The sequence below is a fragment of the Scophthalmus maximus genome, chromosome 19, assembly GCF_022379125.1.
Source record: "Scophthalmus maximus strain ysfricsl-2021 chromosome 19, ASM2237912v1, whole genome shotgun sequence".
In the NCBI taxonomy this organism is placed as follows: Eukaryota; Metazoa; Chordata; class Actinopteri; order Pleuronectiformes; family Scophthalmidae; genus Scophthalmus; species Scophthalmus maximus.
Window position 1 is genome coordinate 9,999,011 of NC_061533.1, and position 25,471 is coordinate 10,024,481.

General features: G+C 47.9%; 1 protein-coding gene across 1 annotated transcript in view; it reads right to left on the reverse strand.

Annotated features, from left to right (window-relative positions):
• Positions 1-22,529, reverse strand: part of LOC118313421 (zinc finger SWIM domain-containing protein 6) — a 43,724-nt gene extending 21,195 nt beyond the window's left edge. The window contains exon 1 of the mRNA XM_035638829.2: positions 21,874-22,529. Coding sequence (XP_035494722.1) covers positions 21,874-22,306 — 433 coding nt within the window. The 5' untranslated portion in view covers positions 22,307-22,529. The remainder of the gene's footprint in view (positions 1-21,873) is intronic.
• Positions 22,530-25,471: the final 2,942 nt, after the last annotated feature.

Sequence of the window (25,471 nt, forward strand, 5' to 3'; positions counted from 1 at the left end):
AACCAATAAGAGCTGGCCGCAAACATCTAACAGTGCAGCCCTGCAGAAAATTGCCATGGAGATATGGGTTTTCCACGAACGCCAGCTGGCAGAGGAAGTACATGTTCGTTAAAAAGATCCACAGAAGAGGGGTATGGATCAAATATGGGAACAACTTGCATCTGCAGTGATCAAAGCCTATACTGTATGTCTACAGCTGTGTGTGTGTGTGTGTGTGTGTGTGTGTGTGTGTGTGTGTGTGTGTGTGTGTGTGTGTGTGTGTGTGTGTGTGTGTGTGTGAGAGAGAGAGAGAGACCTACTGAGTCACTCTTAAACGAGACAAAAAGGTTTACATGGTCCAGCTGGTTGTAGAATGGCGAGTTAATGTATTTAGCTTTGTAAAAGAATACAAATGAGTAATGGCTTTTAATACTCGCTGATACATTTAGTGTGTATGAGTGTTTGCACGTGTGTGTGTGTGTGTGTGTGTGTGTGTGTGTGTGTGTGTGTGTGTGTGTGTGTGTGTGTGTGTGTGTCACGAGCTTGTGTTTCAACAGTGGCCCCTGGTCCAGAAAGCGGAGAGAGAAAAAGGGAACATCAAAAACATGTGGGGCTGAGGGAGCTCAAAGACAAATCAACCTCCGACACACACACACACACACACACACACACACACACACACACACACACACACACACACACACACACACACACACACACACACACACACACACACACACACACACACACACACACACACACACACACACACACACACACACACACACACACACACACTTACTTATCAGACTGTTGCAAAATCAGCTGCACTTTCTTTTGCAAATGTTTATCTTTACAGGGATACTTTTTTTTTTAATTCAAAACACATGGAGTATGAAAAACTAAATAGAGATAAAAGACTTATCCTCGTCTGTTGTGATTCTGTCCCTTTTCTCCAATGGACACTCTGACTCTATTGCTTTCCAAGCCCTTTTCATCCATCCCTCCCACCATCCACATTCCCACAGCTCTTTCTGTCTCACTCTCTGACAGATGGGTAGGTAATGAGTTTCGCCTTACCCCGTCCAATCGTCTGGGCACCAAAAACTGCCCCCCACGCCAAAAATGCCCTTTTAATTTAGCCAAGCGCTGAGTACAGGGATATTACTGTTTAGGTACACACACACACACACCTCACACACACACACACACCTCCCATGACTCCTGGTTGGGTCGGTATGAAACCTTCAATGTCTCATGTGCTAGCTATTAAAGATCCTGGTCTCCCCCTCACCCAGTCCGCCCAGCTCCCCTCCCCGAGTGGTGCTCAGGGCTCTTTTCTTTGCATGTTCAAGAGGCCAGGGTTGGCTTTCAAAGTAACCATGGCGGCCATTTTTAGAACAAGGCCTCTGTGAGGTTGCCCTAGAAACCCCTTCTGACCGCCCTGGTGAAGTCACACTTGGCCCAAAGTGCTGTTTAAAGGCAGCGAGAACAGTGTGTGAAAGAGGCAGCAAGAATGAGTATATGTATATATATGATCAAATCCTACAAAGGTCCGCGGACCACCCACACTCTTTGGGGGACCCACATCAAAGCATTCCCCCCTAAATAGCCCTTTTTGAAATTGTTTGAGTTCCGATGAGCCAGCAAGGACCACTTCAGTTTATTCAGGGGGCCCAAGAAATATTGGACTTGTGCTCTCATTTCAGGGAGGAAAGTCCCAAATTATAAGACCTGCAACTCCTTCAACATACATCTGCTGTGATGTCAGAACACTGCCTTTACATGCACCCTATACAACACAATTTAGCTTCCCACATGAAAGCAATTGGCTGCGATGAGGGCCCGGGCCTGAAAGGTTTGCTTGTCTAAGCACAAAATTGCCCAGTGTTCCAAAATCACTGGAGTAAATTAGATTGAGCAACATACATACATTTCTACAATCAAATTAAGATTCCAAGTCAATTGAAAAAATTAGGACCCAGCAGTTGGAAGGTCATTAAGATTATTGGCTGAATTGGTTCATGAGTGACCGTCACCTAAATCTAAAACGGCACCGTGCAGTTCAGGCAGCACTCATCCGCTGTGTTTGTCTGCAAATGTGTACTTGTATGTGTGTGGAGGGGATAGATTCTGTATACATGATTGTTTTTAGTGCAAAACAATTTGATAAAGCACATGGGCTGGTGTGAAAGAGAGTAAACAAAAGCAAAGGAGGAACTCACAAAGACAGAAAATATATTTAAGGCCTATTTGCCTGTGCCAATTCACTTTAGCCCTGCACATTAATCAAATTACTTCATTAGCTGCAGACAGAAGGAGAGCAACACCTAAATCCAACTGCTTGAGCTTCTCTGATCCAGAGAGGACCACCTGCAGTAGTTGGCGCTTTAACATGGGATTCTACTCTGTGTTGACCAAAGATAGCCAGCTCAAACCGGATTGGAATCCAATCCGTTTGGTCATATTGAACTTAGAGGCCCTGCTGAAAGAGGATCTGAACCACAACTGAAGAAAAGCAAGGCTCTAGAGCAGCTCCAGGTAGGGTTATGAATTATCGGGCAACATCCACCTCTAACACAACCTCCATCCCACCCACAGCGAACGAAGCATTCTCTTCATCGCTGCCTCTCGAACCGGCCCAATTAATAAGACCGCAAAGACAAATACGAGGCCTTTCGGCATCTTACAGGGCAGGACTGTGCGCGTAACAATGAGTGCATGCGTGTGTGGTCCTATAAGGAAGCACCCATACAGAGACTATAAACAGAGATCAATGCTGTGCTGCGGGAGACCTTGCTCCAGGCATGAGTGTGTGTATGTGTGTGTGTGTCCTAGGTATGGGACGGGCTGGAATAACACAGCTGAGCTCCGGAGGTGGCCATATTTATGCCTTAAACTCTCTGTTGGTCCAAAAAGCCCTCTTCTCGCCGGGTGTGTTTTCATCACCCGCACGTCCACACACGTGCACGAGCAACACCAACACACACTCAGTCTCTCACGGTCCGTGCGCTTATCCTGACAGACACAAACGAGCATGAATTAATGTTTTGAGATATTCTATGCATTTCAATGCTTTCACTTCCGCTTGAGATTTCTGACAGCAAAATCTGCATGCTAATCACACGAATGGGAGGGGGAGCAAATCTGTATGTGTACTTTTATGTATGTGTGTGTGTATGTGTGTGTGCGCGTGCACGTGCACATTGACGGCTGTGTGGGTGATTGGAGTTGTCATCAGCTGGCAGTTGAGATGACAGTCGACTACTGGGCGGCTGCCACTTAGTTGCCATGCGGTACATCAGGAATGACTTGCAATTTTCTAACTATCACTTTCAGAATGGATTCTAATTTTGCGGGATTGGGCCTGTCAGGCAGAGCTGGTGTGACTGCTCTGCTGACTGATCCCAAAGGTTGGCCTTCAGAGGGCTGACCAGTGCGGAGAGACAGTGAAGCCTCTGTTCAGGGATGTGCTCGAGACAAGACAAAAAAAGGATAAAGTGATGAGAAAATTAGGTCTGTTGGCAACAGATGGGACAGCTGGTTGCAAGACACCTGAAATGCAGCGGAGGGAGAACCCCCCCCCCACAAATGCTTATAACACATGCTCATGGTCTGGGCCTTTTGTTTAAGGAATAGTTTGACATTTTGGGGAAATTAGTTTTTCGCGTTATTCTCAATGACAAGGTTGATAACATTGTCATGTCTTGACAGTAGATGTGAATCTGGAGCGAGTTGCCAGGTTAGCTTATCTTAGCTTAGCTTAGCACACAGACTGGGAAGGGGGGCGGGCGAGATCAGCACCTCCAGTCTCCAACACATCATATCCTGTTTGTCCGATCCGTAAAAAAACAAATGGTTGAATCAAGAGGGTGCAGTTTTATAGGGGTTCGTGTGCCAGATAATGTCTTCCCCCCCGGGGGCGGGAAGACAGGTGTTCCAGAAGATTCAAAAACAGCGCTTCCTCGTGCTTGTAGCTAGAACATTGTCAGCGTGCAACAGAGCCGGGCTAGCCGTTTCCTCTTCAGCTAAGCTAAGCTAACTGGCTCGACAAAGTAAAGCTTCAGTGGTGACAATCTTCTCGTCTCACACTCAACATGAAATCAAGTGTTTTTTCCAAAATGTCGAACTCTTATTTTGAATGTGAATAACATACGTTTGTAACATAGCCACACGTCATACTATCACACTCATTGCTAACATTAAAGAGGGTACGACTGCTGCCTTACTTAACTATTAAACACCGTGGTCTAAAATTACTATTCAGTGTAACTTCAGAACGTGATATTGTGCCTTTTCTCCTGTTCAGAAAATGTCACTGGAGAAGCCAGTGGTCTGCTAATTCCGTCTCCTGGCTGTACATTAACTATACATTATCCCAATCCATGTGCAAGGTTCATTAGTGTGAATGAAATTACAGCTGGCTGGAAATGAATGTGTGTAATTAGCAGGGGTCTGTCCCAGTAGAGCCACGCAAGCTATAGACGAGGGTAATGGGATCCATCGAAAAGCCATTGTCTGCCAGTCGGGGGCTTGAGTATCTTTCTAATGACAAACCTATACAGTCTGGACATTAAAGCACTAACGTCCATCCTCCAATGAAAGAGGAGAGTCTGGTTTGAGATGAGCCACGTCCGTGTCGGTCAAGAAGACGGCACAGAGGACAAAAGAATAAATAAAGAACATGACAATGCATGGTGGTTTTGGAACATGCTTGTAAGAGGTTGAATCTGTGTTGGCAGTCAGAGAGTGTGCCAAATGACATTTGTCGTCGCCGCCAGAATCGATCACAGATGTGTTTCTCTATCATAATTTCCACTTTGACCCAAAATCCTTTTGCGATGAATCTTTTTTGATTAAACAGGCGCGAAAAAATGTTTGTTGACATCAAAGCTCAAAGACAAAACAAGCCCAAAAAAAAGCGTACAAAATGCAGCACGACGGTTTTGTTAAGAAAGCGCAACACAGAACAAAAACCAGTACAGTGGATGCTAGCATGGCCGAAAGTGCACCCAACCAATTGACTGTGTGCGCACGTGCGAGTTTGTATGTGTTTTTAGGTTCACTTATCCGTGCCAGGAAATAACCTACCACTCTCTACGCTCCCCTTTACGTTTGGAAAGTCACCCGACACGAACACACACACACACACTACCCCACCCTTTAACATACACTCATGGTGCCTTTATGCATGCACGCACACTGGCTCCAGTGACTCTCTGCAGTCAACCTCCTTCTGCTCACAAACAGCCCCTCCCCCTTCCTCTTTCTCTGTCCAATAACTGACTCCTCCCCTGCCCCCCCCCCCCTTCCCATGACACACACGCATGCACGCACACACACATACACACACACACGCACGCACGCACGCACGCACGCACACACGCACACACGCGCACACGCGCACACACACACACACACACACACACACACACACAGAATGTTGCCTAGCCCTAAGCTGACCCGTTGTGTGTACTGACGTCACACACTAGACAAGGGGAGGCATCATTCCAGACAGACACACACACACACAGTGTACAAAGTGTACACTCACACTCACACACAAACACATACACACACACTCACTTAGAAACACACACACACACACACACACACAGGCCCCAGCCGAAGGGGAAGCTGCATTCCAGCACAGGCACACAGACACACAAACACACATCACCACGCCTGGCGGTGGGAAGCATGGGGAGCGCTCAGCTGTAGCGGGGAGGAGGGGGGGAGGGACAGGGAGGCAAAGCGGGGAGTTTCAGATGAGGGAGGAGGGAGTGATGGCTCTGAGCCAGTGTTCCTCTGAGCTCAGCACTTCCCCTTTCAGCTCCAGCCAGCCGCTAGTTTGCGTAACGCAGCCCATGCAGCCCTGCCGGCTCGTGCTTAACCCCTTCCTTCCTGGAGTCACTGAGGTCACACTCGCTGTTCTCCCCTTCAGCAGTGCATGCCACATCCTGGTGTAAACCCACCCGGGCACAACATCCCCCAACATCCCCCGGCTCGCACTGTCCCATTATAGCACTGAGCACACACTGGCCCACAACTCATACTTTCACATTATTACCTGACACAGATGGGAGACACACACACACACACACACACACACACACACACACACACACACAAATGATACATTCACCAGGAAATAGGTTAACCTTCTACATGCCACTTTGCTTTTTCATCATAGTGGCCTTGCAAATACTAATGCAGGTGTCTCTATTTTACTGTACTATGAACATAAGCATGCATAAAACTCCTAATAGGTAGGCAGCCTGTCCGAGTGGCCTGTATTCACAGGCCACTTGTGGCAACTGTCTTTGAAGACAAAGACTAACACAAAAACTCTGCAAACACTGAAATACACACAAGTTAATTAGCAATTACCAAGCAATTATGATTGCCACAGGCGAATATGTTTTTCATACGCTTTGACAACCTCATTCATGCAGATATGTTTGGATAGTGACAAAGAGCAAAGCGTGTGCAATGTAAAACAGGTAGCTATAGCATGTGTGCACTTTATCTGTTCAGCCGCGTGTCCGTTGCACTTCCGAGAGCTTATGTAGGCCAAAGTGTCCACTCTACCCGGAGAGACGTGAGGCCTCGCACATCAGACGTGGCACCTCCACCCCTAAAACCCCAATGAAAAGTGTCATAGCTCACACTAACCACAGCAGACACAGTCCGTGGCGGAGGGCTGGGCAGAGCAGAGGGAGGAGGAGTGAACGGGGGAAGAGGGGTGGCTCTCTCACATTTAATATCACTTGACACGCGTCATCCAGCATCTCTCAAACAGCCACTGAGCCTGTGTCAAAGTCGCAGCTCAGCCAGAGATGTTGTGCGCGCACAGACACGGCGCACCTTACAGACACACATGCAAAGCAAAGGTAAGCCAGTGAGAAATAACTCAGCCACCTGGCACCGTGATCGACAGGCTGCTGCTGAGAACAGGAGTTACCCGGATGAAGACAAGTGAGGGAAAGGGGGGGGGGATATGTCTCTGCTGAATCGTGGGGGTCGATTCTCTTGCCTGCGGGCTATTCCTGTAAATATTGACGTTGATGTTAGGACCACTCTCTTAAGGATAAGCTATAAAGCAAGGGGGTTAGATTTACTCTGTGCAAACTGGAAGCATCTGAAATCACATGCTACGCTTTGGCCTTCTGCAAGTGTGTTGAGGGGAAACAGCGAGAGACAGGGTGAAGAGCTGCAACCACGCGAGGGAACTGAGCTCTCTCGGTAGGTTTACAGCTTGTTTCTCACCCACTCTAGATGGTTTAAGTTTCCACTCTCGAGCTAAAAGCAGGCAGCTGACATCAAAACCTTCAGAGAGACCCCTATTTCCCAGAAACAGCTCTTGTTTCATGTAAATAGCTGCCTTTCATGGCCACATTGAGATAAATTGCACCCTGCTGGACAAGAGGAAGACAACGTTCACCCTGTAGCCTCTTTTGTTGACATCTGCATGTGTTGCCAAGACAACGCGTCTGTTCGGCATGAGCGTGTCAGTATGTGTGAGTGTGTGTGTGTGTGTGTGTTTGCATTCAAGAGCTGTATTTGTGGGGGCACACGTGGGAGAACACGGACGAGCACAACAGGAAAGCGGGCAGGTCCACACACATGGGGGGGGAAATGCAAATACCTTTCTCATTCTTTTTCAAACACACACAAGCACAGCTGCACAAAAGAATAATACACAAGCGCGACCACAACACTGAATCAGGTTGGACTTGCTTCCCACTGCCATGTCCTCGTGGGAGGCTGCAGGCAGAGAAGTCCATTACTAGTCATCCTCACGTTAGAAAGAGCGAAACCATTCCACCTATGAGAGCACCTTTTCCAAAACCCTCCAGACGATCGTATGTCTCCGGTCAACTGGGAGTTAATCTGCAGGAGGAAAGCAGTGGTGCTTGAATTCATTTCAATACAAGTGGGTTGAAGAAGCAAACCCTCCCATCGGATCGCCGTTAATCCATAGACCGTAGTCTCTGTCCATCTAACTCTGCAGAAGGAATTACTGTGATTGTCTGTGCACTCAAAGCATTTTCACATTGTTTGATCAAATTTGCTCAAAATAGCATTTTTCGTAGATGAGAGAAAAATAATCATATCTGTGCGCAATTACGCTGATTATGTCTCTTAAGAGACTAGTGAAGTGAAGGATTATGTCACCTCTGAGACCACATGAAACAAAGGCCAACCACTTTGTTTATATTTTACCACGTGTCTGAACTTTGAGATCCTCATTATGTTCATTTGGGCTGTCAGGGTGCCGAAGAAGGCAAGGACAGGGCCTCCCCCCTGAAGGGCACGGCTGAGGGGGGTACTCGCCCGGCGCCATAGCAACTACAGTATACAGGAGGTTGGGGGTCTGCATATTAATAATACAGACAGAAAAAAATATGCGTGTGTGTGAGAGAGAATCCCATTCTGTGGGCAAGTCAGCATTCATCCATGAAGTAGGTCAGTGAAATTTGTCCAAATTAGGTCAATGGCAGTCAATGGGTGCCATCCTGGACAAGAGAAAGAATAAAAGGGAGAAGGAGCGAAGGAGTGAGAGGGAGTCTATGAGGTTAGGAGAGCAGAACCAAGCAGCTTACTTCGTCTTAGCTTTAACACTTAATTACTAATGCGCTGGTCCATACAAAACACTCCAAACACTCCAGAATGTTGAACCAAAGCAGGGAGATGTCTTTACAACCTTAAACATTCACATTTTCTCCTCTCTAACATCCCTGGTATCAGAATCAGTGAACATCAAAAGCCCGTTTTGATCAAAAATGCCTTTGAAAAGCAGTCCGAATCGGTTACAGTGCTCTGGTCTGATTATTTAGCACCCTTCCTCCTCCCTCTACCCCCTTAAGCTGTGTGGATGGTGCCTCCTTTGTCATCTGCCTCTGTTTCTTCTAGCTTTTTCCCCTCCCTGTTTTGAAGAAATCCACACTGGGAGAGAGGTTGTTGTGCATTGTTGCCAATAAATGGCGGAACACAGGAACCTTTGAAGTCTGTGGCACGTTGCGATTTGCTTTCATCGTCCCGCATCTGTCAGTCAACCAGAGAAAACATGACTCCAAAGGAAAGTTATGCCGCTTCCTCCACCCCCAAAATCCCCTCCCCACACACACACGCACGCACAAAAACAGAACAACAAAAAATAACAACAAAGACCGCAGGAATGACAAAGGCTGTATTGGGCATTAGACAGACAGGGAGTGGGCTGAATAATAATCTGTGAGGAGCTGCGAGGTGTTCCAGAAGATTCTGATGTTGCATCAACTGGAGCAGACTGACTCTGCTTCTTTCTGCCTGCGCTTCCTTGGCACACTGCGTGTGTGTGTGTGTGTGTGTGTGTGTGTGTGTGTGCGCGTCCGTCCGTCCCACTGTAGCTGTGAGTTGCTCTCTGAACTTTATTCAGTCGGCCCTCTCTCGCTTATCTCAGCGCAGTTGGCTGTTAGAGAGGAGGAAGAGTATTGACAGGTGTCTTCTGTGGGCAACGTCTTCTCAGAGGAGCCCGTATAGAACCCGGGCCTGCACCTGATCACACCAGCCTGCGGCCTTGCTGTGACATCCACAGAGGTTGGGCAAAGGGTGGGCGGGGGTAGGGGGCTACAAAGGCTCTCCTCCCTGGGCAGCGATCAAACCCGAGCCCCCGGCTAGCCTGGAGATGTGACAAAGCCCACTTCCGCTTTTGCTGCTTTTTCCCCCCTTCCTCCCCGTGCTGCCAATCATGTGTCATGTGCTCCACAATCTCGCATGATGCTTTAGCGTATGTGTTGGCACTGGTGCAGAGCCTGTCTGCTCAAGTTACAGAGATGTACAGACGCGAGAGTCGAGGAGACAAAGAGACACACGAGGAGTCAAAGAGCTTTGCGGGAAGTGTTGAGCCAGAAAACAACCCAATGTACAAGCTGAACGTAGCTTGGAGTAAAGCAAGCCACAATGAGTTACAGTTCTAACGTTAGTAGCCAGAGAGAGAAAGATGGCTGGCTAGAGAGGCTGGGTATCAGAGCCAGAGAACTGAACTGCAGCCAACCTGGATGAGGCCTCAGTCCAGATATGTTGGGACAGTACCAGGGGCCCCGCTACAGAATTGGGAGGAGGGAAGAGGGGGAAAACGTGAATTAGCAAGAAAGACAGAGTAAAAAAACAGAAAAGGAGAAAGAGAAAGGGGCAGGCTTATAGGCAAAACAGAGAGAGAGAGAGAGAGAGAGAAAGGGGGGGGGGGGGGTTAAGGCTTTTCAGCTCTGAAGTGGAATAGAGGGGGATGGTTGAAGGGAACCGCTGAGAGTCAGGCAGAGCTGGAGCCGGGGCTCAGAGCAGGGCCAGGGCTGAACTGGGGCTGCTGAGAGAGGAGCCAGGGCTGGAGGCCAGAGGAGAGAGGAGGGAGGGAGAGGGAGCTGAGAATAGGAGGAGGCTGTGGCAGAGCTGGGGCCGGGGCCAGAGCTGGGGGCCCCAGCTTTGGATTTAGTCAGCTGTTCCCCTGGCCCGCAGCTGGAAGGACGCAGGGAGAAAGGGAGAGGGGAGGCAGCAGGGGAAGACAGCAGAGCAGACTTCTTCGGGGACTAGTTTAACTGAGAAACGGAAAGTGAGAGTAGATGCAGGGGTGCAGTGAGAGAGAGAGAGAGAGAGAGGAGAAGAAGAAGAGAGAAGGGGGAGATGGTGGTGGTGGTGGAGGCTTGGAAAGAGGACAGTGGAAAAGCCATTAGATTCCAATGAGAGAGAAAACAGCGCTGTGAGCAGACAGACCGACAGAAGGTGGTTAAGGCTCACTGGCTTTGCAACCACTATTCCTTTCCTCCCTTGCTGGTTCTCCTGCTCCCTCATTCCTCTCCCTCCCTCCCTCCCTCCCTCCCTCCATGCAGCCATCTCTCCATCCTCCGTCAGTGCGGCGCTATTCTCTGGCTAGCTCCTTTGCAGCCCAGTTGTGCTTCGGCAACAGCCCCGCTATTCATTACGCACGACCTGCAGGCATGACCCTAAACACACACTGAGATCCCAAACAGGTGCCCCACACACGTGCACACACACACACAAGCAGCAGCAGCAGCAGCAGCAGCAAAGGGATCACACATATCTGGGGAGGGGTGCACGCAGGGAGTGCAGAGAGGACTGAATCGAAAAGAGAGAGCTCTCTGGGGCTGGATGAGAAGCACTGCAGAACGGACAGCAAGAAAAGAGGGATGGGACGGACAGAAAACATTGAAAGGAGGCGAAAAAAAGGATGTAATCAAAGCAGAGCGTACACACACACACATTGTTTCTATAAAAGTGGTGAAATGAGATTTGGAGTAGGAGAGGAAGGGGCAAGGGTTTGCCACGGGGCAGGCAGCCACTGCGAGCAAAGCACTTTATGGCCTATTATATTCCATTCAAATGGACCAGGCGTCTTGGATAAAAGCATTTAGTCTGTGCGTTAGTGAGTGACTCAGCACTTGGAGCCTTCGCAGGTGGACCCCATCATAACTACACAATACATATCAATGAAGTGGCCCGCCTCACCTACATATGGATCACTCACTCCCACACTTATGCAGATTTTTTCCCTCCTCCACCTCCACCTACGCCATCCTTTTCCAGCCTCTCACACCTCCTTGCACTTTGGTTCTGTTGTTTTATCCTCTTTTTCTTTCACAGGTAATTCCACATGCAAAAAGGCTTGAACGGGGCAGCATCAATTACGGCAAGAAATAGGAAGAGGAATGAGAGAATGAGTGTGAGCAGGATTCTCTGACAATAAACAAATTCATCTCACGGACTTTTCTTGCACTGCATTGTTTGTTATTTGACCTTTCCTCGAAATTAGGGGGAGAAATTTCTGTGCCTGGCTGGAATATCGGACCCTCCTCCTCTCCTCCCTTTCCCCCTCATTGAGTGTTGAGAGGGGCAGACAGCCCCCTCTCGCAGCTTTCTCTCCATCACTCTCTTGTCTCTCTAAGGCCCTCCCTCTACCCATCTGCCCTTTCTTCTTCGTTCTACCTCCGTGCCTCCCCATCCCCTTCTCTCCTCCCCTTGGTGGTGGTTAATGGCACAGGGAACCAGCATGGAATATAGATCAGTGCGAGATGGATGGGGCACCAGGAGCTCCGGCCAGTCCCGTAGGTCCCAGACCAAAGATTAACTAAATATTAGCTGACAGGAAGAGAGAGAGGCAGGGACACAGCTGCAGCTGCTAGTGCCACTGCTGGCAGAACAAACGACGGAGACTGTTTTTAACCCCCTTTGCTCTCGGGAGAGAGAGAGAGAGAGAGAGAGAGAGAGAGAGAGAGAGGGAGACACGTATGCGATAAACACACAAGAGATGCAAAAATACACACAATACATGGGGGTATACATACTGCTGTGCACGCGAAGGCACACGCTATCAGGGGCACCCTGGGAGAAGAAGTGCACTGATCACATCCTCTCCTCCCCCTCTCTGCCCTGCCAAGGCGGACGGTGGTGGCGGTGGTGGTGTTGGGGGGGTGGGGGGGAATAAATCTTTATTAGGCAATGTGTCCCTGCTTTATCGATCGCTTCGCTCCTTCGCTCCCCTCCTCCCCCTCTTCTCCTCTCCCCTCCTTTTGTTATTTTAGGCATGTGTCTGCCATCCAGTCCAATTGAGTCAGGCTATACATCAGAGATGACCATTACCCACGTCTCCCTGGGCTGGCCTGTCACTGGCTGTGTGTCTGTCTGTGTGTGTGTGTGTCTGTGTGTGTGTGTGTGTGTGTGTGTGTGGGGGGGGGGGGGGGGGGGGGGGGTGAGGTGATGTGGTCACCCAGGAGGGACAGCTAGCCAGCTAACAGCTAGACAGACAGACAGACAGACAGACAGACAGGCAGACAGAGACAGACAGACAGTCTTTTGACAAGAATGCAGACAGACAGGCGGTGGCAATAACAGACGTCGGCAGACAACTCGCAACAATGCCAAGCAACAACGACGGTAGATTTGTGCTTCATCTACACTGAAGTCCTGTGGTTCTAGGGGCAGAACGTGGCACAACCTGATTTATTGCACTAATTTCCCAATAGCCACTAATGGTAAAGAAGTGCATAGCTCTTCTCCGGCAAAAGCTCATGGCAATGGATGTACCGCAGAGTACTCCGATTCCAGCCCAGCAACTCTAAAGCTCCGGTTTGGAATTATTTGCTACTGATGCTGATAACCTCTGATATGAGAGCATGTTTTTATAGATTCTCTTGAGTAATAAATGCATGATTCTGCACAAATTGCCATTATCTAACACATTTCGGAGGCTAGATAATGTCTAAACACAAGCAGCCATACAGGGGGAATTCTGATTTAAATCAGGAACTATCTGATCAAAGAGTAGGTAAACGAGATGATGAATTGGTCCGGACGTTTAACGACAGCTCTTGGAACTTTGGCAAACAACTACCAAAGTTATGGAGGCGGGGGAAGGAAAACATCGGGGTGAGAATCAATTAAAAGAACTTCGGAGAAAGACGCCACAGCAAATGGGTCAGGTCCTGCTCCTTTCCTAATTCCTGACAGCGGTAAACAGAGAGCTTCTAAATGTAGAAACAGCGATAGCCCCGGAGGTCTGGATGCAGTCTGCTAACACCGAGCACGGCACAGAGAGCAGGAGCTAGCTCGCCGGCTAGCCTTCCTCTGGGAGTTCACACACAGGAAGCACTATGGAAACATGCTGTATCTAGATAGGGGCAGTGTAAATAAGATATGAGTTTCTATTGCCTGGCTTGGGAAATGAAACTGGAAAATTGAGAAGGGGAGAAAGGGAGACCATTAGAGCTTACTGCATAAACACAAAGAAGGAATGCTCGAAAGAGGAGGATGGGCACAGGTATGGAGTGAGTGGAGGAGCACGAAATCCCAGACAGGACGACGAAGGGCAGGAATGACGTATGGAAAAAAATTCCAGCAAGGAAGAAAAAGAGAGAACTCCTTCAAGTCCAGTCTCTTTAGAAGGGCAAACTAAATTCCACGGTCAATTGAAAGCCTTCATCGTGTTCGATTTGAATGTCTTGCATTCTCCCTCACCGTCTGCCTCGCTGTCTCTCATACCTGGAGAGTTTCTAGCACTATTCAGCTTTGCTCTGCCACAGAGCAGTGAATGCATGTCTCGCATGCCACACAGCCACGACATCGCTGGACCAGCCACAGCCAGACGCACTCTCAGGACCTCCTCCTCCGCATAGCTCACACGGCACTTGAGTCTGCCGGGCAAGAAAGAGAGAAGAGGGTAAACTCCCTCTCTCCGTCTGGCTCGGATTCCCGATTGCTCCACAAAAGAACAAAAAAACAATCAGCCATATACTGTGTCCCCTCTCGCACTATGATCTTGCGGGTGAGGAATTGCTTATTGGAACATGCAAAAAAGAAAAGAAAAGAACCACGCACACGTTCAATCGAGCAAGCCAGCGTTTGGTTTGGTCAGGTGCTCTTTATGGGAAAACAATAATGTGAGGATCGGCCCGTCTTTCAAGCTTAGCAATCGGATACTGGAGGGACAGTCTGACCAGATTGACCTTTGACCTTAGTAGATCCCTGCGGGTCAAGGAGAGAGGTCAACATTGGGGCCAGCTCAGTGCTGGGGGAAGGACCATTCGATGACTGAACACCCCAGTGTGTGTGCGTGTGTGTGTGTGTGTTTGGGGGGGGGAGTGATAGGGGTCAGCAGCAGGTAAACCCTCATCCTCTGCTGTTGTTTATTCTGAGGTGCCTAGTCCTGTGTGTGTGATTGTGTGTGTGTGCGAATGAGATATGGTGGGAATGACGACAGATGGGAATGTCATCCACCCTCTTATCATTAACATGCCTCAACTACACCACACACACACACACACACACACACACACACACACACACACACACACACACACACACACACACACACACACACACACACACACACACACACACACACACACACACACACACACACACACACACACACACACACACACACACACACACACACAGAGAGAGCCATAAACCCATCACCGAGTCATTAACATACTCGCACATGCTCCTATTCACACACAGATAAAAAGGGCCTGATAAAATCTACCTTTACAAACAGTGCTGCTGTTTAAGTATTTCGTGGAGCATATTTTCATCCAAGAAGCAGCTTGGAGGTTGGAATCAACACTACACTCTTAACCCAGCAATCATTCACCATCACATTAAGAGACAAAATCAGATTTCAACAACACAAAAATATTCTTGTGACCTCGTTGGCCTCTTTTCAGCAGACAGGGGCTGGAGGTAATAAAGTTGGTTTAATGTAGATCAGCAATATGTAAAGAAATATTTAAGAAAAGGCCGAGATATTCTTTGCTGCACCCTGCCCTTTTTGTCTGGGATAGACTAAAAAGATTGCCCTTAATCTGGGACAACCGCAGGTAACTTTCTACTCTGTATGCAAAGTGTACAGTGATTATGCACACTCATGCACGCTCACGCACGCACGAACGCACACACACAAATTGTTTTTTAGCCTTTGGGGTGATCCAAAGCTGTTTGGCTTCTGGGGAGAAACAGCTGTTGACCAAACTGCACAGAGAGGCTCTGTTCTGTGGCAACATGAGCATGTGTACTCTTTACAACACATATTCTCACACTCATGTAGTAAATGTGCACACAAACACACATGGGGTATACATACACATTGAACCTAACACTGCAGTACGCAGAGGCTTGGACTGCTTTGTGCTTATTTCAGCAGCCCATTGGTGCAAAGAGGAATTCATTAAAAAGAAAAAAAAAGTGAAGGGGAGCATCAGATAGGAGAACGCTGAGTGCTGCATTCCCCTGTTGTTATTATTGCCAAATCGAAGAGAGAAAGGCGGCTGGTAATAAAAGTCATTAAATGAAATAGAAAAAACGGGCTTTAATAGGGCCTTGTCACTGTGAATTTAGTAGCCTTTCTATCGCCCCCTTTCCCTCTGCTGCGTTCCCTGTGCTCACCGAGAAGACCGAGGCAGGAGCTCTGTGGAGGGAGGACTGGATTCCTAGACAGAGTCAGCCAGCCGAGGAACTGTGCTGACGCACACCCAGCAGCCACAGTCTGGGACAGCAGACAAGTCGAGCTGGAATGGGGACTGGGGCAGACGTTAGAGAGCTCATGCTGGAACTTTATTACTTTAGCTGGTTTATTTTAACAAGCGCAACGCACGCCGATCTTGTACACACGGCGTCTCGGAGAACTTGCCACTATTAGCGTGCAGGGTAATTTTGAGGCAAGATCTTGGGGCAGCCTGGTAATAGGACCGGGAAGTGTGGCAGACACAGGGCGGCTCGGGCTGGAACTGGGAATGGTGATTTAAGAGGGGCAGGGAGGAAACAGCTATGTCTGGGACCAGAAATGGAACCGGGAGGGAGGCTGGCTCCAGTCAGGTGGAAGAACTGGCAAGCAATGCAGGCGTTAGCCCTAGCCGAAGATGGCAGAAGGGCTGTCTAATGGTACCTCTTGGTTACAGGCTTGGAAACAAGACGAGCAGGACACAGTTATGGCTGGGTGTGGAAGATGGAACATGGCTGGCTAGGGGAGGTTATGGTCTGTGGTGTGAATAATCCGCCTAGGGGGCGCACATCTGGGTGTGGGAACGGGGTTGGTTAGAGTTTGGCTGTGACAAGAACTGGGACCGTCTGAAAACTTCACATGTGCAGGGAACATGACAGAGCAGACAGAAGAACCAGTGGTCATCCATCACTCCGTGAGTATGGCATAGCGATGTCAGAGTCTCCTTTATGGGGCCACCTAGACTGAAAGCTGGCAAGAGCTGACTGCAAGTGAGCGGACAGTCATTATGAGCTAAATTAAGTAATTAAGTAATTATCACGTGATGCATATGCCACCGTCACTTTACATGGACAATGTTCAGCGCAACCGGGGATGAAAAAAATCTCGTTTTAGCAGGGCAACCTGTGTATCCAGATGTCATCCAAGCAAAATCTTTTGGCTATACAAACATCTGCACAGCCCAATTTGCATGCAAACTCAGACCAAGCTAAGACCGTGTTTCCATTACACCACAGCTGGAATGTATCCTATCTCCTTTCCATTCAACCAACATAATGGGACAAAGGCCTGGAATCTGCTTTTCTCTGTCTCTCAGACACACAGTCAGAGAGAGCCCTTTCCCCAAAGACTCCATGTCTCTTCACATGGATGCAGTTGCTGCCCCTCTCTCTCTCTCTCTCCCTCTTGGACAGCCAGATGTTTACACTAGCTCCAGGCTCGGCCATGTTTCCATGACGATACAAGCCCAGGGTTAGTCACATGACTGGGGGTTAGATCAGAGGCACCGAATCCAGGATCACTGCTCCATTGATGCTCTCACCTTGGAGCTAGGTCCAAAAACAATATCTGACTTTCAGGATTCATTAGTAACCATAGCTCATTATCTAAAATAACATGAAGTGTGCGTGAGCGTGTGTGTGTGTTTTTTTTAACATCTACGTTATATTGTGTCTGTATCTCTGTAAGTTCTGAGTCACAAGTTGAACCTCTTTAACGCAGACAGGCACAATCTGAAGCGCTCTGTCTCTCCCCCTGTCTGTGGTGGTAGGCATGTGGGCTCATTCTCGACGGGCATTGTAAAATGATAAAGGAACTCTCAAACATAACAGGAAAAATAAAACCAGATCCACCCACATGAAGAGAAACAGCCCACACACAAACAGAAAAAATTAGCCCTCACCCACCGGAAAAAAACCCCCAGCTCGGGCCTGATAGCGTCTCGAAGATGCCATGCTCGTGCAAGATTTATGTTTCACATCATAAATTCTGCACCTTCGTGGACAAAATGCCTGAAATTTCGATATGGGCTCTCCATAAGCCCTTTGTAAGGCCCTGTAAATTCTTGGTTCAAAAAGAATGTGGGGTTAAAAAATGTATGTGTGTGTGTGTGTGTGTGTGTGTGTGTGTGTGTGTGTTTGTGTGTGTACTTTGTTTACTCAGCCTCTAAGTTCTATGGGTCTTATCTCTGTCTGTGCGTGTTGTTGTAAATTGTGTCTGCAATTACGCCTGAATGCATACATATGTGATCTAAACTTATTAAGAAATGATGAATGATATGGCTCAACGGCACCTCTGGTTGCACACCTGAAGCGTGCTTTTTTAGGGCCCAAACATAAAGTTTAGAAGAGCCTGCGTTATGATTTTCACCATCTGCGTTGCAAAGAGGAACAGGTAAAAAAAACCAAAAACAAAACAGGGAACCACCACCAGCCTGGTTGTTAATTTCAACGTTTCATTGACATCATGATAAAAAGAGGGTGAGAGAGAGAGTAGATGACGCAGAAACCTAATTAAGATTCTCCAGAGCGTGAACAAATTAACCTGAGTTATGAGCATGCAGAAGCACAAGACACACACACACACACACACACCCACCCACTTCGTCTGTGGAATAGGTAGAGCAGAGGAGGATGACATTCACACTCAAAAAGGCATGACTGCCATGGACATTCAGTGATATTTTAGGCAGGGGAAAGGCAAAATATTACAGGCTATCTGGCACAACAACACCACCATGGAAAATGCACCAGAATAGGCTACAGGATATGCATATCTACTTTCGTGCTGGCTGAATTTAAAACAGCCTCGACAAAGTGTCCACCTCATCACTCAGATTTGGGGCAGCAGCATGATAAAATGACATGTAGCTTCATGTGAAGAAATTAGCCTAACAAGGGGAGCGGGATAAACAGGCTGTATAGCATGTAGCCTACGCTAATGACATTGCAGAGAGCGACATATGCCAGGCATCAGTATGTCACTCCTTAGGGACATGGGGCTTACGGTAACAGGATAGTAAGAGAGGGGTGGTGGTGGGGGCTATGATTTTTTTCTTTTCTTTTACTCCCGGTACAAAGCCCTGGAGGCAGACATGGGGGGTGGGAGTTAGAAACACAGGGATTAGGGCTCAAAGGGAGGAGGAGCAGGACAGTGCTTGTCAAAAATGAATGAGGGAAGAGGGGATGAACTTGACCCAGACTGGAGGACTAAAACAGGAAGGGGGGTAATGAAGTGCAAACATGCTTTGTCATGCCATGTTTGAGCCATAGGATTAGAATTCTATAATTAGAGGACGGGGTACCATAATACTAGCCTTCGTTTCAGCACGGCGAGCTGCTGAGTCCAAATTACACAAGGGGGCTGGAGAACAGATGCTGAGACCCGAACAGGCAACTCTGAAAGTTTTCTACACTCGGCTACAGTGCGGCACGGTCTGATTGACAACCTGTAGAAAATTGAAATCTCGGCACAGCAGCGGTGAGATTTGCTGATATTTCCGTGATCGGTTCATGACAGTATAATTTTTCATGACCGGGAGAGGTTGCTATGGGACCGTTCTCCAGAGCAACATGCATATTTCAATTGATACGTGCAGCTTTTACTGTGCTATTACGAATGGAACCTTTTCATACAGGTGGAGTCAGATATGTGTTCCTCTTCATCAATTCACCAATTTGACAGTAGGAAGAGAGCAAGAGGGCTGAAGCTGGGCTGTTATAACAATCCTATAAGCGAGGAGCAGTGGACTGCTAGATAACACTTGCATTCATATATGAATATTTATCTCAAATGCTGGCACTGGAACAGATGAGCTCGCAGGGGAGAAAGAACAACCCATCCATCTCACTCTCTCCCCTTCTCTGCGTTCATTCTTTAGTTTCATACATCCCCTTCTCTTGCAATCACCATTTCAATGCCTCTTTCCTCTTTTGCATTTTCCACCCACTTTTCCCCTCCAGGCTTCCCCTCTTTTTCTTGATATCACCCGATCTATTGCTCTTCCCCTTAAACGCCATCCCCCCTATCCATTCTCTCTGCAGCACTGATGTATGGAAAGGGACGGAGGAAAAAAGGGAAAAGCGTGTGATTAATGTCTTTGAGAAAAAGATAAATAATCACAGGAGACTGGGGGCTGGTAGTTGGCCTTAGGGGAGTAAATATGGAGAGTTTTATAGCTGCTCACATGGGAGAGAGGGAGGCAGAGGAGGAGATGAGAGGGGGAGGAGAGGAATACAGCGACAGCAGATCCATTCAAGTATATTAGCTTTTCCCCCCATACACAATAACCTCCGCATCTATTCTATCGCTCTACTGTCTTTCATCATCAACACTGAATCCCATCCCACTGACAGCACACACAAAACACACAAGAAGGCACACAAAGACATGCACACTAACACACACACACACACACACACACCCTCACAACCACCATGCACTCTTTTTTTTCCAGGCCAGACCCACTGTATGTGTTTGATGGGCCAATACATGTGGTGTGTGATGTGGCTGACAGCCCCCTCCCATGCTAGCCTGCTTTTAAGCCCTCATCCTCCAGTGGCTGCCTGTCCCCTAGAGTAGATTGCATCTTTTATTTATCATTTCTCTTCCTTGGCTTTATTTTACCCAGCTTGAAAAAAAAAAAAATATAGAAATCTTGGCCGAAAATTGTAATCAGCATAACATGCCCTCCTCCTGCTATGCGCTCGCCTGTCATCCTCCACTCTCTGTGAGCATGCAGGATGAGACTGACAGCCCATGCAGACGAAGACACACACATGCACAGTCCCCCCTCTGTGTTTATCAAACCCCCCCACACACACACTGACTCTTTTCTCTCTCTTTCACACACAGCCACGGAAAAATGACCCCGTTTACTCCCTTTGCCACTCTTTCTGACTATTTTCCAAAGCGCACGCACACACAGACACACACACACACACTGAATATTCTAACCGACGACTCACACTTTTCATTTTGTGTTGCCTCCTACAGCCCCAAAAAGAGTGAGCACACATAAATGAGCCTAATGCCGGGGAATCTGGTAAACAGGCCAGAGAGGGAGGGAGAGCTGCCTGCCTGTCTGCCTGCTCCATGGCTACTATTGTGCACTGCACATTCTCTGAGCCCACAAGAGCTGAAGCCATCTCCACACAGATTCTTTGGAGGGATAGTAAGCCAAGACTAGAGAGAGAGAGAGGGAGATAGAGGGGGTGGGGGGCATGGGGAGAGAGATAGAGAGGGTGAGGGAGGGAGGGAGGAAGAAGATCATGCATAAAATCTTGTTTGCAGAATGCATTAAGATTCTGATGAACTGGGGAGGGTAATGGGATTAGAATCCTGAACCGTTTCCAAGGGTGGGGAGTCGGATTGACAGCTGAGTCTATTGCACTGACGAATGCAGTGAAATATTGTGGCTCTGGCAGAGGCAGCCAGCCAGGCAGAGAGAGAGAGAGAGAGAGAGAGGGGGAGGCAGGCAGGGGGTTTCTGAGCCGACAGCACCTCTGTTTACTCCGAGCTCTACCACAAATAATGCAGCAGAGGGGAGGGGGAGGGAGAAAAATGAACATTTGCCTTTTATCAGCTCCTTATAGCTGGGGCTCTGACTGCATGTTGGGGAAGGCACAAGAGAAGATAAAGCCTCTGTCTGTCTCACAAAGGTGTTTGGCAAACAAAACAGAGGCGCTGTGGCTTTAAATCGCCGTCCCTCCCACCCGGGCTACATATCGTCTATGTAGCCAGCGGTGAAAAGATACAGGGGGCTTTTGTCTGCGCGCCCGCTGGTGGGGGCACGGAGAGCCGGGGAAAGACACAGGCATAGGAACAAAGTGCTAAGCTTTCCAATTGGGATGGCTCCGGGCGGTTCGAAACACGGCGGGGAGAGGTGGGCTACTATCACGGGCTTACGCGGAAATGTTGCTGTCGCTCACGCGGCTACGGTGAAACGCGCCGCGTTGTTTACGACAGGCACGGCTGCGGAAGGCGAACACACGAGCCCTTTAAAAAGTCTGGCACGGCTCCATGGAAGAGGAAAAAAGAGCAAAGAGTGCGAGTTAGGCTAGTTGTTTTGTTTGTTACGGGCTGTTTCCCCCTGCCTCGTCGCGACGGTACAGTCCACTCACCGACTTGCAATACGTTGTCCACCCAGCCGCCCTCCAGCAGAGTGACACCGCGCAGGAAAGGCAGCTGGGTCTCGTCAGTATTGTCCCCGCTAGTTCCACTCTCCTCTCCCCCGGCGTTGAACGAGGAGTACATACAGATCTCCTTCTCGCTCCTCGGAAACGACCAGTATACGATCCGCCGCTGCACGGGCTCCGGGATCCGCTCGAATCGCTCCTCCACCCGCTGAAACGGCCACTTCTCCGCGACCCTGCGCGCCGCGATGTCGAGCAGCGACTCCGGGTTGTGCGTTTTTCCGTTCCCCGACCCTCCCGGAGCGGACCCCGCGCCGCCACACAGGACTCCTCCAGCCCGCTGCCCCTGCCTGCATGCCGGGTTGTAGCCGGGCCGGCAGCAGAGCCGCTTGGCTGGGGGCTGCTGGACTCGCTCGGCCATGATCGCACCGCTTCCAACCTGAAGCGCAGTTCCTCTCCGATCATATAAACGGGATAAGGAAGAGAAAAGGGCAATCTCGCACCGATTGTTTGCCGTACATGGAGCGGCTGCCCTTATTTGGAAAGGTAGGCGGCGCCTGCGAGTTCCGTGAAGTCCTTTGTGTTGTCAAAGTAACCGCGAGGGGCGGGGCGCTGGGGCTCCGCCAGCGCACGAGTGGCGCTATAAAAGGAACTGGAGGCGGAATTCCCGAACGTCGGCAAATCCTTTGTGAAGCCGTCCGGGAGCGCGAGGGCGGAGCCCCGGCGGCCGACGGCCTTTGATGTTCCCTTCTTATTTGAGTTTAAAGGCGGGGACTTAATCCAGGGGCGGTCTCGGAGTTTCCCACAGGGCTAAAAGGGGGCAAGAAAAACTGACTTCTTTCCTTTCGGTGCCTCTGCCACCACCCCGGGCCCTGGCTCCTTCAGGAACAACGTGATGGTTGTTTTCGAGGCTTAGTCCAAAGGACTCTCAGCTGTCAAAGCCTGTAAAGGGCGTGGGAGGAGGAACATAAAGACTCAGAGCTGGACATGCTTGTAGCCGTAGCGTATATGGACAATTAAAATCTCCAACACACTCTGAAAGACAAGCTTGTCTCTTTGTCTCCCTCTCTTTCATGCACATATACATACACACTGAGTTGTTTTATCATCATTTTAAAGGGACGCTCTGTAGATTTTACACATCAGGTCAGGTGACTATAATCATCACAAGGGCAAAACTAGAATGAGACACAGGGGCCCCAGATCTACTCCGTATCATTTTTGTCTGCATAATTTGATTAATCACCAATTTTGTAGTAATTTGCCCCACTGAAGTGAGCTATTATATCAAATAAGTTACGATGGGTCCTCTATCTCGTGACCATGGTCTTATAGAGAGAGTCTGTGTCAAAATATAGTATAATAACACCACTTTATGACTTTATGTCATATACTTGATACACAGAAAACCTCAGTGTTAGTACTATTCCATCATGGCAGATCTGTAATGCTAGCACCAACAATTATTACACTATCAATAGATCTGTAAATTATTCTCTTTATTAATCAATTGACTTTTTTAGTGTATAACGTTTTTTGCTCCACAGTACATCTACTGGTTGGTGTCTGCGTGCCAGGAGAAATAATGAAACTGCCATGGAGACTCCATGAGAGGTAATCAGGATTATGTTGAATCGGGATATAAAAACTTGAAACAGTAAGCTTGCAAACTAGAGTTTAAGCAGTGTGGGCATTCTCTATGATCCAAAGCTGCATTTTGGAGCTTGACCCCATGTTGACTTTAGAGTCAGGTATATGGGTCTGTAATCCATTGATTTGAAACCATTCTTCTTTCTCTTGCGAGTCTTCCAATTCTATGAAAGTAAAACACCAAATTGTTGGTGAACCCCTTGAAGAGGTCTGCATCTCATCATCTCTGCATATGTGCTCTTTACTCATTCCTGTAGTTGAGTCTATCAACTCACAAAAGAAAAAAAGCTAAATCAAAGGATATTGGAAATTTCTCAAGGACTGGCCAGACTAGTGGTTTTTCTTGTAATATTTATGATTCACACCACTAGTGGAGCGGGTTAACTATAAATTGTGGTGCAGTCATTTTATGGTCTCTCCCCCCTCCCTGTCTGTTGATAATGTTAGTTCCGTAGCTGTATCATGAAAAGCACATGGAAGATGCTTGCCTTCAAGGTTTTCTGCCAGAAAGCCTTTGCACGTGGTTAATGTTGTGAAAGGTTCTATTTTTAATCCAAACCACGATCTTCAAAACCTTAACCAAGTGGTATTGCTGGCTAAACCTAACCAACAAGTATCGTTGGCTAAAATTAACTAAACTGCGACTGCACACTGAAGCATGCCAGGAAGGTTTTCTGGCAGAAAGCCCTCAAGGCAAACTTCTCCCCACAGCTCATGAAAAGGAGGCGTAGGAGGGGTTAGGGTGCGGCTTCGTTGCCCACCGTCCGGATTCTCCCAGCCTGATGAGACTTGTAGCAGAAGCTAATAATTATAATCATATAACGAAAAAGCCACCAGATTGAGGATGTTTGCCTATAAAAGTTGACCAAAACTATGCTGGTAAACCAGAATGTGTGTTCGCAATGTGTCTGTCTCCTGCATGTGTTCCCAGCTGCCCCTGTCCTTCCTCTGGAGTCGGTCTAAAAGGCTGGCCTTTGAACTGCTCTGAAAGTGATCCATGCCGTATGGACCGAGCAGATGTGGCCTAACCTGATTTGGTTTCAATACTTCCCCACAGGAAGTTCACAAAGCCAGCAGGTCCTCCTTTGTTATGTTAGTCCTCTTTCTCAGAGGGGCCAGCGGAGCCTTTTGCTTTTGCTTTTTCATTGCACAATTATCGTTTGCTTTATTCTTCAGAAAGAGCAGTCGGCAGACATGATCAGATGTTTCAGCAACATCTAGACGTCATCTGATTCTTTAGCCAATAACAAACTGAACTACATTGTGTTTTTTCATGAGTTTCAATATTTGACTTTGATCATTATCTACCAGACGGTTACTTATTCATATTTCTTTGTGATGGTTGACAGGCAAAACTTTTACCCAAACTTTAACAGATAATCAGTGATTCAACCAGCAATTATCTGGTCACAGGTCCATTTTGTTACCATCAAAATTGATCATGATACATCAAACACCTTGATAACCTCAATAAGAAAAACCCCACAATGTTTGATTTTATGTTTTATTTTTTCCACTCTAAATTAAAGTAAATAGTCTTTGATCTCAGTGCTATGGAAATAAGGTTTATTATTATTATATTATAAGGGGACTTTTTCATTTATGTCACCCGTTCATGTTACTACTATGAAAATAGTATATGAACAAAAACAATTAAATACTGTTGTGGCCCCTTTTCTTTGTGTGTTTACTTGACATACAGAAAACCTCTGGCAAGTTATTATTATTCCACCAGAAAAAGCGCTATTAGGCAATGACCAACAATATTTGTTATCAAGCCATCTAACAATTACTTTTCTTTCATGATCAATTGGTTCCTTCTTTGATGAAATATAAAACTTCCATCATTACCGCCTAATTTTAGTTGTCCAACCAACAGTCAAAGAGCAGCATGTTGTGTATTTTGATGGTTCATCGGTGCATTTCATTTGGACTC